The following is a 16,625-nucleotide window of genomic DNA, read 5'->3' on the forward strand; positions in this document are numbered from 1 at the left end:
GGTTCCTGCCCTGTTTGTGTTCCCACCTCGGCCTTCTTCAGTGTACTATGATTTGGATATGTAAGCCAAATAAACACTTTCCCTCCCAAGTTGCTTTTGGTAATGGTGTTTCGTCACAGCAATAGAAACCCTGACTAAGACAGCACTAAATTAGATGAGGAACAGATAGACCCCACTAGAGAGAGAATTCTGGAGCCTGGCTTAAAGTTGCTGAGAGAAATGGAGAGGCAGCGCCTTGGCATCCCTCACAAAGACACCATTACTTGCTCTGCTTTCGGACCCAGCAGTGACTGTGGTGCAGACAGCAGGAAGGGGTTGTGGAGAGGCTGAGAAAACAGGTTGAATCTCCAGTTCCTGCCCTGGCACCCGCCAGGCCCCTGAGCATTTCTGTAAAACTCTGGCATTCCCATAATACCCTCTGAGGACCCCTGCCCCCTGCCAGCTTCTCCTTCCTGCTGTTATTCCTCCACCCCACTACCAGGCCACAGGTACCTTCTGTTGCTCCTTGCAGAGAGCTGAGGACGGCCAGGCTCACATCCCCCTTGTTCCTGGACCCCCCATGCCAGATCCTATCTGCATTCAGTGCTGGTCCTAACCTGGCTCAGCTGCCAATTAGCACAGTGACCTTGAACACTCTGGAGACCTCAGAGACCGACTGGAATCGTGAAGGTCACTTGGCTGCAAGGCCCTTTAAGAAAATGAAGGACCAAGGGACAGCAAGCGCTACATTAACATGCTTTTGCAATTTCAGCCTTTATTGCTCCCGCCGCTGTCCTCATTTGACTGGTGAGAAAACTGAGGCCCAGAGAGGCGAAGTGACCCACCAAGGACACACAGCAAGAAGCTTGCTCGTGGCATCTTCCTCTCCCCACCTAGCCCCAGGGCCGAGCTCCCAGGGAGGGGGAAGCTCGTGGCTTAGATTTTATATCCATATTACAGATAAGGAAACTGGGCTTGAAGACACTGACCCACCTGCCTAAGGGCACTCTCGTTGGAGGCTGGGATCTGGCCCCAAGTCTCTCTATTCCTAATCCCTTATGCCATCTCCCTAGTACCTACCCTAAGCACTGAGGCTGGGTCTGTCTGTCCCAACCTGCAAACTTCTCAGCAACCCTTGCTGAGGCATCTCCCCACCTTGGTGCACCAGGAGGTGGCAATTGCTTGGTCCCCAGGTCCCCAGCTGCCCCAGCTCCTCCTCACAGAGGAGAGAGGACAGACACTCTCCTTGCCTTCCCCAGTGGTTGGCACAGCAGCGCTGCTCCCGCCTGCTGCCTGGCTGATGGAGAGATTAATCCTAAGCCCTTCCTGGCAGCACCCCCAACCCCCACCCCAGGCAGGACCATGCTGGCTGTCCCCTCGGGACTTGGAGCACCAAGTCGGCTGCTGAGGCAGAAGAGCTGGCCCGGCTCCCTGCAGCATCCGGCCGGACCTAGGCTTTCAAGAGAAAGGGAGACTTTGGAGTCCTGCTCTTCTGCAAATTTGGAATGAATAAACTTCCCTTTAGAGGAGGCTGCAGGAGGCTTGGGCACTGACTTTCTGCCAGGGCTGCTATGGTGGAAGTTGGTTTGGGTTTGTGTTTTGTTCTTTTCATTTCCCCCTACCTCTGTCACAAACTCTCTCTTTCCTGGTCACTGAGACATGGGCTCCCCATGCCCGGCAGAGAACCGGCTGGGAACACGCTTCCTAAGACAAGCGGTGAGTTGGACTTGGGAGGAAGCTGTTCATTCTGGGGTGGGATTTTCTGGAGCAGTGACTGGGTTGAACAGCTTGGAAGGGATGCTGGGAGGCAATTACTTTCCTGGGGCTCTGGAAGAGTTTTGCTGGCCAGCTGTTAGGGGGAGCAAAGACTGCAAAGTCAGTTCCGTTCAGTGGGAGGAGAGGGGGCAAGATTCCGGCTCTGGAGAGAACCCCTAGCCAGGAAGCCAGAGTCCTGGGTTGGATTCGAGTTTGCTGTGTGACCTTGGACGAGTGCCTTCAGCACTCTGGGTCTTGGTTTTTGCACTGGCAATGGAGCAAGCTTGGAAAGAACCCCCTGGATTTCCTCTCTCTGTAGGCTGCACTCCTCCCCTGCCTGTGCGCTGAGAACCAAGTAACGCATGCAGAATAGCAGAGCGCACTGCAGCGCAAGTGTGAAACACCGCGGCCCTGACTCGCTCCTCACCGTCCGCCAGAATCCAGCTGGCTGGCCCTGTAATTGAAAGGCACTTTTATTTCCATTGGCTCCTGATTGGAATGCCTCTCTCAATGTAAGGTTATAGGTGTCTGGAGACAGCTCCGGCGGGAATGAATAGCATAAGAAATGGTCACACAATACGGAGGGTGAGACATATTGTAAAAATATTTTTTAAAAAAATATGTGTGAGCAAGCCAAAATTCAAAAATGCTTGTGCTAAGCGGAGCCCCCTAAATAAGTCTGCAACACAGAGAGCATTAGGAGCCTCTTTGCATTTTAGATAAATGACTACAGACCCGGGAGGGGGAAAAACGGCTTCAAGGTTACACAGCAAGGGTGGCTGAGACCAACACGAACTGCAAGTGTGAGTTGGAAAGAGTTGTCCAAAGCGGGAGGTGTGCTCCACCCTCATCGAAGGGTCCTCCTGGCTAGATAGCCAGGGGTGAAGCCTTTGTGGGGAGCTCCTGACAGTCTTGCAAAGCTGTCACGATCCCAGCTCCCGAGTGTCTACCTGCTGACCCTCACTGGACCTTCCTGAACTTGCATTTGCTAAACAGTGAGCAAGATGCTGGGCCTTAGTTTCCTCATCTGCAAAGGTGAACTGTGCCCGTCTACTTCCTGGGATGGTTGGCATGAGTCCATTACAGCGACTGGGTGCACAGAGCTTCTAGATGTGACCATTATAGAGACTGCATGTATGTTGTTCCCTGACACATCTGCCCTAGGCTCAGCAATATGGGAACTTAAGCTTCCCCACTCACAGACCAAGCAGAGGGTGCAGAGAGAGAGTCGCTCCTCTTGTGGTTCTCTGCGAAGAGCAGGACCTCACACGGTACCCTGCAGGGTTGACACAAGCCTCGTCGTTTGAAGAGAGAGAGGGAAAAGCCCCATGCCCAAGACCACACAGCATATGACAGCAAAGCTCGGGGTCCGTTCTTCGCATCTCTGTCCACAAAGTGTTTGTGCCAGGGAGACGGGGGGTGGGGGGTGGACATGCAGAACCTCCTTAGTGTGGCAGCACAGCTGTCCATACACCTGCTTCCACTGGGACAGGCCTGTGTCCAACCGCTTGGCCCAAGCATAGAGTAGCTGCCCAGTAAAGAAGAGAAGGCTGGGACTGCCGCAGCTATGATACACAAACGCAGCAATGTTTATCCTGTCAGATCTGCTGAGACTCATGCTCCCTTCCTTCTCTTGTTTTTCTTCCTCTGGAGGCGGACAGGTGAGCCCACGGCTTCCTGGCCCGACAGTCTGAGGCAATGCCCACGTCTTCCAGAGACAGGGACCTGCGTCCTGGACACCAGCACTTTGACTCCTGCAGCCCCTTGAGCCAGCTCTGTCCTGGTCCCGAGCCTCAGTCAGTCAAGGGCCTTTACTACCGCAGGGCCCGAAAGGTGAGCACCCTGGACGCCTCTCCTGAGGCGGACCTCAAGAAGGAGATCCTGGTGAACGTGGGTGGCCGGCGGTACCTGCTGCCCTGGAGCACCCTGGATGCCTTCCCGCTGAGCCGCCTGAGCAGGCTCCGGCTGTGCCGCAGCTACGAGGAGATCACACAGCTCTGTGACGACTACGATGAGAACAGCCAGGAGTTCTTCTTCGACAGGAACCCCAGCGCCTTCGGGGTGATCGTGAGCTTCCTGGCGGCGGGAAAGCTGGTGCTCCTGCGGGAGATGTGTGCACTGTCCTTCCGAGAGGAGCTGAGCTACTGGGGCATCGAGGAAGCCAACCTGGAGCGCTGCTGCCTGCGCAAACTGCTGAAGAAGCTGGAGGAGGCGGCCGAGCAGCGCAGGGAGGAGGCCGTGCAACGCCAGCAGCGGCGCCAGGCCTGTCGCTCCGAAGTGCACGCTTCCCGCTGGGCCCGCAGCATGAACCAGCTGCGGGAGATGGTGGAGGACCCACAGTCAGGGCTGCCCGGGAAGGTCTTTGCCTGCCTCTCCATTCTCTTCGTGGCCACCACGGCTGTCAGCCTGTGTGTGAGCACCATGCCCGATTTCAGGGCTGAGGAGGACAAGGTGAGTGGCTGCCCATCAGGGACCATGGGGCAGCCCAGAGACGCTTGGGGAACCGAGAACACGGTTTCCTTCCTTATTTTTATTTTCTTTTTTCTTTTTTCTTTTTTTGGAGACAGGGTCTCACATAGCTCAGGCTGGCCTCAACTTGCTATTAGCTTTAAACCTCTGATCTTCCAGCCTACACCTCCTGAATGCTGGGATTGCATGCATGTACCACCAAACCCTGTTTTATATGCTGCTGAGTTGAACCCCGGCTTCCTGCATGCTAGGCAAGCTCTCTAACCACTGAGCTGTAGACCCAGACCCTTTGGGTTGTTGTTTTAAGACAGGATCTTATGCAGCCAGGGCTGGCCTAGAACTCTCTATCTAGCCAAGGCTAGCCTTGCATTTCTGATGTTCCTGCTACCACCTCCTGAGCGCTAGACAGACATGTGTAGCTGTCCCAGCTAAACGTCTCTATTTGAATAAACAGGAGAACATGAATCTATGTGGATTATCCTATGTGGATTATATTCATTTTTTAGGCACTCCCGACATGAATATAACGTTTTCATCTTTATTGCAAGGCTGAGGTCACTATATGTTCCTGACTCTGATAGGAATTCAATATTGAATTGACAAAGTCATGTCTGGTTTGGGGTGCTAGGAAGACCCCCCTCCCCCATCTACTTTCCAGGCCCTGTGATAAGGCAGAAAGTACTGCTCCCCACTGAGCCCTAGTAAACTCCTTGGTAAAGATGGGAGACCTTTCATTAAAAGTTCACACATTTATGGCCCTTAATGTTTATTGAGCAACTACTTCATGCTACACATTGGCTCAGAGCCCAGATCCCTGCCCATGAGCCAACCCCACTCCAGGCGGAGACTCAGTGATGGGGTATGTGTTTCCTCTTGCTATAAGCTGAGAAACAGATTATAGCAGAACCACATGGCCCTTTCTTTCTGGTTGCCACCTCCCTTCCCCCCAAAACTCTTATGTCACTGGAAAGAACCCAGAGACTGGGCATTGGCAGCCCCAGTGAGCGAGGCTAGGCCACCCCTCCTCAACAGAATAGTAGAAAACAGCGAGGCGATTAGTTAATGTGGCCGCATTGTGGGAAGAGAAAAAAATAAAGAGGTCCAGTGGCCCCCGAGTCCAACTTCGATGTCCACATGCATGTTGAGGCTTGTGTACCTGGACACACATGCTTTAAAATAATAGCAACAATGTGATTTAAGCACAAACCTCACTCCTGTACTCTCTTTGCAGAGAGTTGTGAGACCCCAAGGGCCCCTAGGGTCCACATGGTCTGTGTCCTAATTTGCATTCTGTTGCTGTGAGAAACACCCTGATTGAAAACAAGTTGGAGCAGAAAGGGCTTATTTGGCTCCTACTACTAGGTCACAGACTGTCAGTGGGGAAAGTCAGGGCGAGAGCTTGAGCAGGAACCTGAAGCAGAAACCACAGATAGGAGGAGGAAGGCTAGTTACTGTCTGGCTACTGCTCAGCCAGCTTTCTTACGCAGCCCAAGGCCCCTGTCTAAGGGATGGTGCTGCTCATGGTAGGCTGAGCCTTCCTTCATAAATCAGCAATCAAGAAAATGCTCCCATAGTCATGTCAGTAGGCGGGTCTGGTGGAGGTTGTTCCTCAACTGAGATTCTCCGAGAGCCTCTGGGCTCCGTCAAGTTGACAGCTGAAGCTAACTAGAACTAGACAGTTGCCTAAGGTAAAACATTGCTTCCTTATCACCTGACCCCCCATCACTTAGATTCTAACAGACAAGGGAGGCAGATTTAACACACACACACACACTGCTGCATCCTTACAGATTTGCCCCACACAGTACAGTAGGATCAGAGAACATCCCGGTTGGAAAGCCAGCATGTGCCTCACACACAATAAGTTCTACACAAATATTTGTCGAACAAAATGTGTGTTTTGTCCGATTGACCAATGTTTTCTCTGAAGGAAGAAGATGCATCGTGTTCAGATCCTCAGTCTTTCTAACAGCTGGTTACCCCCTGAGTCTGTAGTTGCAGAAGGCCCTCCTCCTCAGTCTTTAGCACAAAACATGGACTAGAAGAGCCTGCTTGCCTGTGGGAATACCCACATGTGATTTGCTTTTGTTATTATGGTTTGTTGTTGTAGGTGTTTTGTTTTTGCTTCTGAGGACTAGGGCTGAGTAAGCAGTGTCCTTACCCCAGTCAAGGACACCGGGTTCCAGCTGCTGAAGGATCACCCCTGGTCTCCACACATGTGTTTTTCTTTTCGGGGGAGAGAAGGTAGCATGGGGGAGCCAGGAGCTTCCCTGAGCAGAGGGGCGAGGGCTTTGTAGGGCTTAATGCTTTGAAAATTACAAAGAGCACAATCCCAGGCAAATTAGAGGCAGGTCACTGGTTTGCAGTCCTGGGCAGCCCAAAGCTGTCCCTGAGAATCTGGCAGCAGTGTCCCATGGGGTAAGAGGGATTCATGTCCAGAGACAGCCACCGTGTCCTTGTGCTTATTCCCCAGAGCCACCTTTGTCCATGCTGCCCCCATCTGAGAGCAGCCTCAGGAGGGCCTAAGCTCCCGTTGGAGATGATTCAGAGAGCCAGGGAGGCTGAGGGCAGCCAACCTCAGGATCTTTGTTCTTTCAGGACAGCGCCCCTGACATTTAAATAAAAAGCAGGTTGTTCCCCCTAGTCTGTGCCTTGTACTTCTCATTTGTCCTCAGGGGATAGCGGGCAGGCAAAGAGTGGCTCTTTTTAGCCAGCCGGCTGTTAAGGCTGGTCAGCTTCTCCTGAGGAGAGTCACAGGGCATGGTGATTTAATGACACCCTGAAGGATCCAGACCCTGGGGATGTGACCCATGGAAACTCAGAATCCTTGGCTTTGTCACAGCTGCCATCTGGCTGTGCCATGCTTGCCGATCCATTTGCAGGTTGGTTGATGACCTTTGTGGCTTTTTCACTTTTTGGCTGGGGGCTGGGGCTCAGTTGTTAGAGTGCTTGCCCAGCATGCATGGAGCTTTGGCTCTAGCAGGATGTTAAGTCCAGTGTGGCAGACACACCTACCATCCCAGCCCCAGGGAGGTAGAGGCAGGAGGATCAGAAGTTCAAAGCCACCTTTGGCTACAGAGAGAATATGGAATGCTGCGTCTATTCCTGTATGGGTGTGTGCTTTCATTCCTCTTGGGTGTGTGAATAGGCGTGACCTTGCTGAGTCTTGAGTATGAGTTTAACCCCTGGAAGAGCTGTTAGGCTGTTTCCTAAGTTCAAGTGCCCTGCAGCCCAGCCTACCAGCAGGTTCTGTGTGTGTGTGTGTGTGTGTGTGTGTATGTAGGTCAGAAGACAACTTTCAGGAGCTGGTTTTCCCCTTCTACCATGTAGGTGTCAGCAGGCTGTCAAGCTTGGCTTGGTGGGAAGAGCTTTAACCCACTGAGGGTCTCACTGGCCCTCATTCCTCTTTTAATCACATGGTTTTCAGGCACACATGTTGAAACCTCTTAGAAAACAAGAAACAAAACAAAACAAAAACTACACACTCCTACCGACTCACCCCTGTCAATCTAGACTATTTCCCTCACCTCAGAAGTTCCTTTGAGGCCCTTCACAGTCAACCTTGAGTGTCCTGAGCAGCTGGTTTGATGGTGGGATTTCTGGAGGCGAGCCTCACCTAGTATCCAGTGCTGCCTTGTCTGGCCTCCAGCTTCCTAGGCCTCACATAGCTGTGTGGTCCTGTCATTCTACTGCAGTCTCCTCAGGGCTGGCTCAACTTCACAACAGGAAGGGGCAGTGCTTTCTTCACCACCGCCAGGGACAAAGGCACACAACATGGTGGCTAACTCCCCACTTCACCTGGGATTGGGAGGGGTGGTGTCCCAAAACCAGATTTCTCTGTGTCCAAATCCAGAGCGATGAGAACAACACAGACCAAACACTGCAGCCCCTATGGACAGAGTGTTCCCCAGAGAGAAAGAAGTGCTTTCTTTTGCTTTTGCTTCCCTCCCTCTACCCCTGACTCCCTCGTTTCCTTCAAATATTGACAGGGCTGGACTGGACATCATGTCCTCACCTAGAGCCCCTACATCTCTCTGTCTCATGTGCCCCAGCATGGCTCAAGAGATGCCAGCTCTTGAAGGCAGGCACCAGGCTGGTTAGGATGCAAGGCAGCGCAGGAGTGACTAGGCAGGGCCAGCCTGCTGCAGTGCAGGGAGGCCGACAGCCCAGACCAGGGGAGGGAGGACAGGATGTACGTGGCTTGAATCGCCGAACGCCAGTACCAGAGGCAGTAGTACGTCTTGCTCGGCCCTCCAGAGTCACCTTCCGGAGCTGCTGGTCACTGGAGGTAGTGTTCCCAGCTGTAAGACTCGACAGAGCTGAGGAAAACTCCCGGATGTGAGCAAAGTGGGCCCTGTAGGAAGGCAGCCCAGACCCCAGGACCTCTGAGGGCTCCGAAGCTGTGGGGAGAGACTCCCCTTAAGTTCCCATGCCTGAGCTAAGCTCCAAGGCTTTGGGTCCCTGATGGACCCTAGAATCTGTAGCTGGCATCCCAGGGGATTCCACCCTCTACCCTCTTCATCAAAAACTGGAGCCCAGAGACAGGCGGGGACCAACCACTTCCAGACTGCACAGCAAGTCTGTAGAAGGCCTGGAGAGCCCAGACCCGAAGCTCTGAAGCCATCCGGGATCCTGATGGCAAACCTCTGAGGAAGCTGTGTCAGCGGGTCGGAAAACGTATTCTACTTCCTGTAGACAGCTAGCCTCCTGCTGACCAAGCAGGCCGGCAACTGTCACAGTGTCATGTGTATCTGCTGGGCTCAGCTTCACCGTAGCTGCTGTACACGTGAATCCATCCTTTACAGCAGCCCCTTAGACCGCTGGCCCCTGGAGGTCCAGGGAGAACTAGTGACTTCCTGAGTGAGTGACAGTGTTGGTTGGGATGTGACCCTGGGCCACACAGTCGGGGCTTCATCTGCTCCAACCCTAGAACGATTAGACCAGACAGAAGTCAGGGAGAACGATTAGACCAGACAGAAATCAGGGAGACAGGGAGAGAGCTTCCTAGCCCTGCGCATGCCATTGGGCCTTCGGGTGGTCTGGCCATCTTCTTTTTTCCTGATGGACAGACAAAACAAAACAAAACATTTCAGTTTAAGACTCCTCTGGGCTTGGACACGGGGAACAAAAGAGCGTTTGAATCCAAACCCCCACAGCTGTTAATATTTTGCTTTGCCCATAGGCACATAGCTCAGTTATATACTTGCTCATTTTCCAGGGCGTGTGTGTGTGTGTGTGTACACATATATTGAAAATATTTAAAGCTGAGTTCTCAACATTTGACTCATCCAAGGAGCTCCTGGAAAATTCTACTACTCAAGCTCAAAACCCATGTCAACTAAGTTAGAGTCTCTAGGAGCAGACCTGAGCTTGAGGGCTGCAGCTCCCCGGGTGGTTTGCTGGTCAGCCAAGGCTGAGGGTGACTGTCCAGCAGGATCTTATTAAAATGCAGATTATGCAGCTGGTCGTGGTGGGGGAGGGGCAGGGTCCTGTTTCTCCAGGCTGGAGAAGTTGGTGGTTTTGCTTAAGGACCTTGCTGAGGAGCAGGGTATGCTGAGGTATGTTGGGAGCCCGGGGGCCAGGAGTGGGTGGCACATTGGTGACTCTTGTGGCTAGGGGACAGTATCTGGGCAAAGGGTTTTGATCACACCTTTTAAAGGCTGGACAACTGCTTCTGAACCCGTTCTGTTTTAGCAGCTCTCTGCTTCCAGAACCATGTCTGCTTCTCCAGTGACATCACTCCAGGACCAGCCCAGAGCCTAGCTCAAGTGGGCCTTAGTCCATTTTGTTGAATGAAGGAATTGTGGTCATGGATAAAGACATGACAAGGCAAAAAGCAGTGAATAAGAGACCTGGAACGGGATGGGACAGGACATATATATATATATATATATATATATATATATATACACACGTGTATACATATACATACATATGACACATACATGTGACCCTTTCCTGGGGTCTAATATGTAGCCACAGCCTCTGTCCAGGACATGGCTGTGTGGCTTCAGGAACAAGCTGTGCATGCCTGAGCAATGCTTATGTCAGTGAAAGCGAAGGCTCACGGCTATAATGAGGAAGCCCAGGACAGGTAGCTTTAAACAAAATGGAAGTTGTTTTCTCTCCTATGTACCAGTCCCTGAGGGAGGGAGCTCAGTGAGCAGCAGCTCCCACTCTGAACCCTGGTTTCTCTACTTGAATGTTTCATTCTCCCTTGGGGTGTTGGTCTTCTGTTGTAAGCTCCTTCTGGGGTCCTGGTGCCAGGAAAGAGGTCAGCGTAAGGAGCTTGCAACCCTGTCTGACGCCCTTGACCCAGCAATGCACCTTCCCCAGGTGACAAGCATTTGGACAGATCTAGCTGTAACGGAAGCAGGAAATCTGGGGTTCCAGCAGGTTGATCTGCCATATGGCCAGCTACAGTAACCTAACAACCACGCAGGATGGACGGCTCAGCCCACAGCACATAGTGAGATCAAACTGTGCCTCTGAGGAAGTAATTTTCCAATGGCCATGACCTTTTTGGGGACCCCTTTACAGGGGTCACATATCAGCTATCCTGCATATCAGATATTTACATTATGATTCATAAAAGCAGCAAAATTACAGTTATGAAGTAGCAGTGAAATAACAGTTGGAGGTCATGACCACAGCATGAGGAACTGTATTAAAGTGTCACAGCATTAGGAAGGTTGAGAATCATTGCTGTGGGGCCTGGGAAGATGGCTGAGTTGGTTAGGTGTTTGCAAGCACAAGGACCTGAGTCAGAATGCTGAGGTCCACATTAAAAGGCTGTGTGTCATGAGGAACACCTGTAATCCTAGCACTGGGGAGGCAGACACAGGCAGAACCTTAGGGCTGGCTGGCCAGCCAGCCTCACCTACCCGGCAAGCTCCAGGGTAGTAAGAGACCTGGCCTCAGGAGAAAAACAAAAACAGCCTCCCCCCACCCACCCACCGCCACACATACACACACACACACACACACACATCACATCACATAGCCACCGCGGAGCTACTTCACTATCTTCCCCACTATGGCTGGCTGTCCCTCCGAAACTGTGAGCCCAGATAAATCCCTCCTTCCTTAAGCCGATGGGCCGTTTGAGGAGAGCAGACTAACCCACTGCTTCTGTGGCTCTCACCACAGGGAGAATGCGCTAGAAAGTGCTACTACATCTTCGTGGTGGAGACCATCTGTGTGGCCTGGTTCTCCCTGGAGTTCTGTCTGCGCTTTGTCCAGGCCCGGAACAAGTGCCAGTTCTTCCGCGGGCCCCTAAACGTCATCGACATTCTCGCCATCTCTCCGTACTACGTGTCGCTCGCAGTGTCTGAGGAGTCCCCGGAGGCAGGCGAGAGGCCGAGTGGCAGCTCTTACCTGGAGAAAGTGGGGCTGGTGCTGCGTGTTCTGCGTGCATTACGCATCCTCTACGTCATGCGCCTGGCTCGCCACTCACTGGGGCTGCAGACGCTGGGCCTTACTGTGCGCCGCTGCGCCCGAGAGTTTGGCCTCCTGCTGCTCTTCCTGGGTGTGGCGGTTACCCTCTTCTCCCCGTTGGTCTACGTGGCTGAGAATGAATCCGGAAGGGTCCTGGAGTTCACCAGCATACCCGCATCCTATTGGTGGGCTATCATCTCCATGACCACGGTGGGCTATGGGGACATGGTCCCTCGCAGCGTGCCGGGCCAGATGGTAGCTCTGAGCAGCATCCTCAGTGGGATCCTCATCATGGCTTTTCCAGCCACGTCCATCTTCCACACCTTCTCCCATTCCTACCTGGAGCTGAAGCGGGAACAGGAGCAGATCCAGGCCCGCCTCCGGCGTCTTCAGAATACCAATTCGGTCAGTGAACGGGAGCTCCTGAGTGATGTAGATGACATGGTCCCCGAGGGCGTGATCTCCCCTGTCCGATATATGTAACTCCCACCACCTTAGGAATGTGCAATAGCTTCAACCCATCCCCTGGCTGAGACAATCTCCTGCCTGTCCTGGATGGACCACCTTGGGGTATGTCCTCAGAATACTGACCGACGTCCAAAGTAGGAAAGGTGCCAGGCCACGACGTCATCGGTGTGATCGTGGGCCCATCCATCCTTTGCCCTTCCTCACTTTTCGGCCCATCACTGTGCACTGCCCATCTTGCCAGGCTGGATCGGTGTTCCGGTGTTCCTTTCCCTTCCTTGCAAACTCTGTGATAGCCCAGCCTGGGTTCTGATGCGCACAGAATTAATCGCCACTAAGAGCTAACTGCGGAGTCTGCAGATTTTCAACTTCTCCCTCAGACGCCCTCTCCTGGGCCGCACCACCCCTGGAAATCAGAGGACTTGGGCACGGAGGCCTGCTCAGAGCTCCACGAGCCTGCAAGGCTTCCAGGCAGATCATGGGCTCTTTTAACGCTTTCTACCTACCGCCAACCCCATTTCCAGAGGCCCTTAACTAAGAAGGATGTCCTGGCCATTACAGTCAATACTGTCAGGGTCTCATGGCTGCTGTCACCTATGACATGCCTGGGGACCTGGGCAGGAGGGCTACCTGCAGGTACCCAGTTGGCCAGCTGGGCTCTTGGTGGACATTCTTTAGTAATTCAGCTCTTAGCCTTGACAAGGAAACTCTGAGAACTTGAGTTTCAATGTCCCTTCAGAGAATGATAGCACCAGGAACAACCTCAGTCAACTGAATGTCACTGACACAGCTCAGCAGGACAGCCTTAGGCCTGCCTGGTTTCAGCTCTCCACACCTGACCCGCACGGATGGAGGATGGGTATTCCTGGACATTCTTGTGTGTGTCCACATATCCATGTGCTCATCTGTCCACAGATTCAGGCCTGGGATCCACAGAGGAGGCAGATCACTATGGACAAGACTTATAGAGATGAACCAGAAATAAGCAGCAACCTCTGAGCAGCCCGTGCCCCAAAGTTTCCCCAAGAGACGGGGGCTAATGCCGGAGGGACACTCGGGGGCACAGGGCTGTAAGGCAGGCTAGGGTGAGGAGGCGATGGGCCTCAGAGCACTGTGGCTGTACTGGGGGTGAGGACAAGGATGACAGTTCAAGGGGTCATGAGACCAGGCTGAAGTGGGAATGACAGCCATCCAGGAATAACCTGTGGGTTCCCCTCCTTCAAGACACTACCAAGCTGGCACAGACTATCTGGGAGACATCTCTGTGGCACTTCTCAGGGGGAACACAGCCTTACTATCACTCATGATTTGCTGTGAGGGACACAAGTAGGTGACAGCAGATAGACAGGACCATGTGAATGTGACACGGCTCATGTGTGGGTACAGTCAACACTGCAGGCCTGCTAACATGTGCCTGGCTATTGGTCCTTCCGACAGTGCTGAGCTGAGCCCTGCTGTTGCCAGGCCCACCCTTCCCCTAATTGCAGCTCCAATGGCTCTGCCCAGAGAAGTCACAGCACCTAACGCAGAGTGTGTCTTGCCCATGTGGGAACTCTCACGTCCTCTGACTCCCCCAGTGGATGCACACACATGTCCCCATCCCTCTAGACCTCAAGGTTCAGGGAGCAGCCTTAGTCCTCCCAAGCAAGGCCTTTGTATCACACTAGGAGAGCTGACGCATGCTGCTCTGCTTCAGAAATCAGCTAGCAGAGTCCTGGGGGTACCTGGACATATCTTAGGAACATATTAAAAATAGCTATGTTAATCTTTTGCTCCAGGCTAGTTTTTATTATTATTATTATTATTATTATTATTATTATTATTATTGGAGAGGATCTCACGGTTGTAATCCTCCTGCCTCAACTTCCTAGTTCCCAAGTTAACATTTTTACAGGTATCACTAGGCAAAACACTATAAACAGTCAGTTTTTCCTTTCTACTCTTAAGGACAGACAGCACAGGTACCTCTGAGACCGGGGTGTTTCTCTCTCTCTCTATGTCATACTGTGGGCGTGTCCCTTTGTCTCCCTGTAACCCGAAGAGTTGGGCCAGATCTGTGGATCTCTGGCTGAGGTTCTACAGAATCCTCTTGAGGGTTACTGTTGTTGGGGGAAGACCAGCCAAAGAGGCAGAAGTCCCATTGGCCAGTGATGATCACATCCTCACACAATGTCTAGCAGAATACAAAAATGTCTAGACTCCTCCTTGCCCCCAAACCAGGGCTATGTTAAAAACACAGGCTACTTACAGGGCTTTTAGGACGTCAGCATGGCCACCGGCAGTCCCTTCAAAAGCTGATCAGTGTGTGCCCGGTGGGCATGCACTTCGGAGGGCAGAGTGTCCACTGATTCCATTTGCTTCTCAAAGGAAGAGTCTCCAAACAGGGAAAGCAGTTCTAGCCTCAGTCAACTCCCCCTTGGAAGATGGAGAGACCTAGGCCCAGGAGAGGGAAAGGTGCCTGCTTCTGGCCCCACAGCTGGCTTGTCTCATTACATTCAAGTATCTAGTATGTTCTGCTGCCATCTTGGGCTCAAGGAAAGCAGGGCCTGGTGCTTGGAGAATGTGCTTGAGAGGAAAAGGAAGAAGTGGTTCGCCACACTGCCCTGAGCTGAGTGGCCGAGATACTACTGTGGCATGTCCTGGGCACAGGAGACACAGGGATTGACTTGCTGGACCAGCTCTTCCTCACATATCGAACTGAAATCCTGCAGGAGGCCACCCATAGTTCCTCCCAGCACAGACAACTCCTGTGAACTCACTGCAAAGACTTCTAACCTGGAGATGAGCTGGGAAGGCCACACAGAAAGAGGGACGCAGCATTCAGTCTGCCGGCTCTTTGCCAGCCACCACGCCTGGAGGCTCATTCCAGATTCGCCTGCCCGCAGAGCTCTTTTCCTGTCACCAGATTGCTATCTCTCAAGTACCACACCCAATCCTTCCCATGATGCACTGCATGCCTCACTGTGGAGCCTGTCCACATCTCCCACTCCTCATGGAGACTTGGGAAAATAGACACATTCTGGGTGGTCTCTGGCCTTCAGCCTGTGGGTTTGTACCGTTTCATGTGAAAAACAGGAGATACAATGAGTCCCAGTGAATCTTTCCCCCTTTAGAAGAAAGAGGAAAGGGGGAGGGAGGAAAAGTTATTATCGATGAGGGGGGCAGTCCGTTTCTTTGGGAGGTGATCCCAGGACACACGGTGGAGAGTAGAAACTGAGGAAGGAGTCAGGGAGAGCTGGCCTGGTCCAAAGATTGAAATAGAGTGGTCGCATTGGTTCTTGTCTGCTGCCTGCCTGCGCCAGGCCAGGTAGACTGTTCCAGCTTGGCTGGCCAGCCTGAAGGGCTCCTGTGAGGAGAGCACACCCTTTTACAGGTCCCTAAGACTCAGTATTCCCAACCCTGGGCAGCTTCCACAGAGCCTAAAGTAGGGCCTTGATGAGAAAGGGTCCCACCTCTGTCTATGTAGGTGTGGAGAGAAAGAACAAAGGAGGGGACATGACTTGGGGGAATATCACGAGGGTGGCACAGCTAGGCTCAGCTCAGGCTCTGACTCCTAGCTCCGGGGCTTCCAGCCCTGGGTGGCCTGCTCTCTGCCCAATGCCTGTCTTTACCCAGCTCTGACATCTAGCCAAGAAGTACAATGCCAGTTAAAAATAAAACAAAAGTCACCAGCTTTGCCCTGCAACTGCCTGCTTCTGAGGACACATAGAGAACTCAGAGCCACCACTTTGGGACTCGCTGGAAGGAGGGCACAGCCAAGGGGGCACGGGTGCCATGTGACACGAGTTTGGGACAGTGTGGGCCCTGAACTAAAAATAGCCCATCTCACTGCCTTCACTGTGTTAGCAGTGACCTGCCTGAGGGAGACCCCTGGGAGACTCAGGGTGCCAACTGCACTTGCTGGTTGAGCTTTTGGGACCCTGCATACCTCTGAATTAAATATTAAACAACATTTAAAAAGGATGTACATGACTTCTCTGGTATGTCAGGGCCACCCCAGTCACTGGAGTTGATCTTAGGGACATGGAAGGGTTCTCTGAGAGGAAAATGGTAGGAGCCAGGCCACCCATCCCAAGCCATCTGAAAGACTTAAGTCAGAAGTTAGGGTAAATTAAGTCAGGTGTGGTGGTATATATGCCTGTAACCCCAGTATTCTAGAGGCAGTGGAAGCAGGAGAACTGTCAAAGTTCAAGACTAGACTGCACTGACTCCAGCCTGGGCTCCATAAAGACTCTGAGGCCAACCTGAGATGTTTGGAGAATCACAACTAGCCCTCCATGTCCGACAAGAGAATCTGTGGAGAAGCCTTGAGCAAGAGTGTGCACAGCCCTGGAAACCTCCCACCTCAGCGGGAAGTCAGAGCCGGGATCCCTTCAGAGTCTCTGAAACCCCATTAAAAACTACTGGGGAGAGGCGTGACCACAGGAGAAGCAGCGCCCATCCAGCTCACTTATCCCTGGGCAACTGGAGCTAGAGACCCTGGGAGGGGTGGGGAGGTCCCTGAACAGCTATGTAGACAG

General features: G+C 52.7%; 1 protein-coding gene across 5 annotated transcripts; it reads left to right on the forward strand.

The window, feature by feature from the left end:
* Positions 1-959: 959 nt before the first annotated feature.
* On the forward strand, positions 960-16,068 carry Kcng4 (potassium voltage-gated channel modifier subfamily G member 4). Of its 5 annotated transcripts, none has more exons than XM_060391890.1 (4): positions 960-1,695; positions 2,054-2,319; positions 3,388-4,185; positions 11,353-16,068. In XM_060391890.1, the coding sequence occupies exons 3-4, from the start codon at positions 3,433-3,435 to the stop codon at positions 12,121-12,123; spliced, it is 1,524 nt and encodes a 507-aa protein (XP_060247873.1). In that variant the 5' UTR covers positions 960-1,695; positions 2,054-2,319; positions 3,388-3,432; the 3' UTR covers positions 12,124-16,068. The 5 variants fall into 5 exon arrangements, with proteins under 5 accessions (XP_060247873.1, XP_060247874.1, XP_021486714.1 ...); XM_060391891.1 differs by having other exon boundaries at positions 2,054-2,246; positions 3,396-4,185; XM_060391888.1 differs by having other exon boundaries at positions 962-1,695; positions 2,054-2,246.
* The last annotated feature ends 557 nt before the right edge of the window (positions 16,069-16,625 follow it).

Source organism: Meriones unguiculatus, chromosome 10 (assembly GCF_030254825.1).
Source record: "Meriones unguiculatus strain TT.TT164.6M chromosome 10, Bangor_MerUng_6.1, whole genome shotgun sequence".
Taxonomy (NCBI): Eukaryota; Metazoa; Chordata; class Mammalia; order Rodentia; family Muridae; genus Meriones; species Meriones unguiculatus.

Bases quoted from the DNA above. Each gene is read 5' to 3' on its own strand.
- Kcng4 (XM_060391890.1), top strand. From the start codon at position 3,433: ATGCCCACGTCTTCCAGAGACAGGGACCTGCGTCCTGGACACCAGCAC. The intron at 4,186-11,352 runs GTGAGTGGCTGC...CTCTCACCACAG, and splicing joins TCAGGGCTGAGGAGGACAAG to GGAGAATGCGCTAGAAAGTG.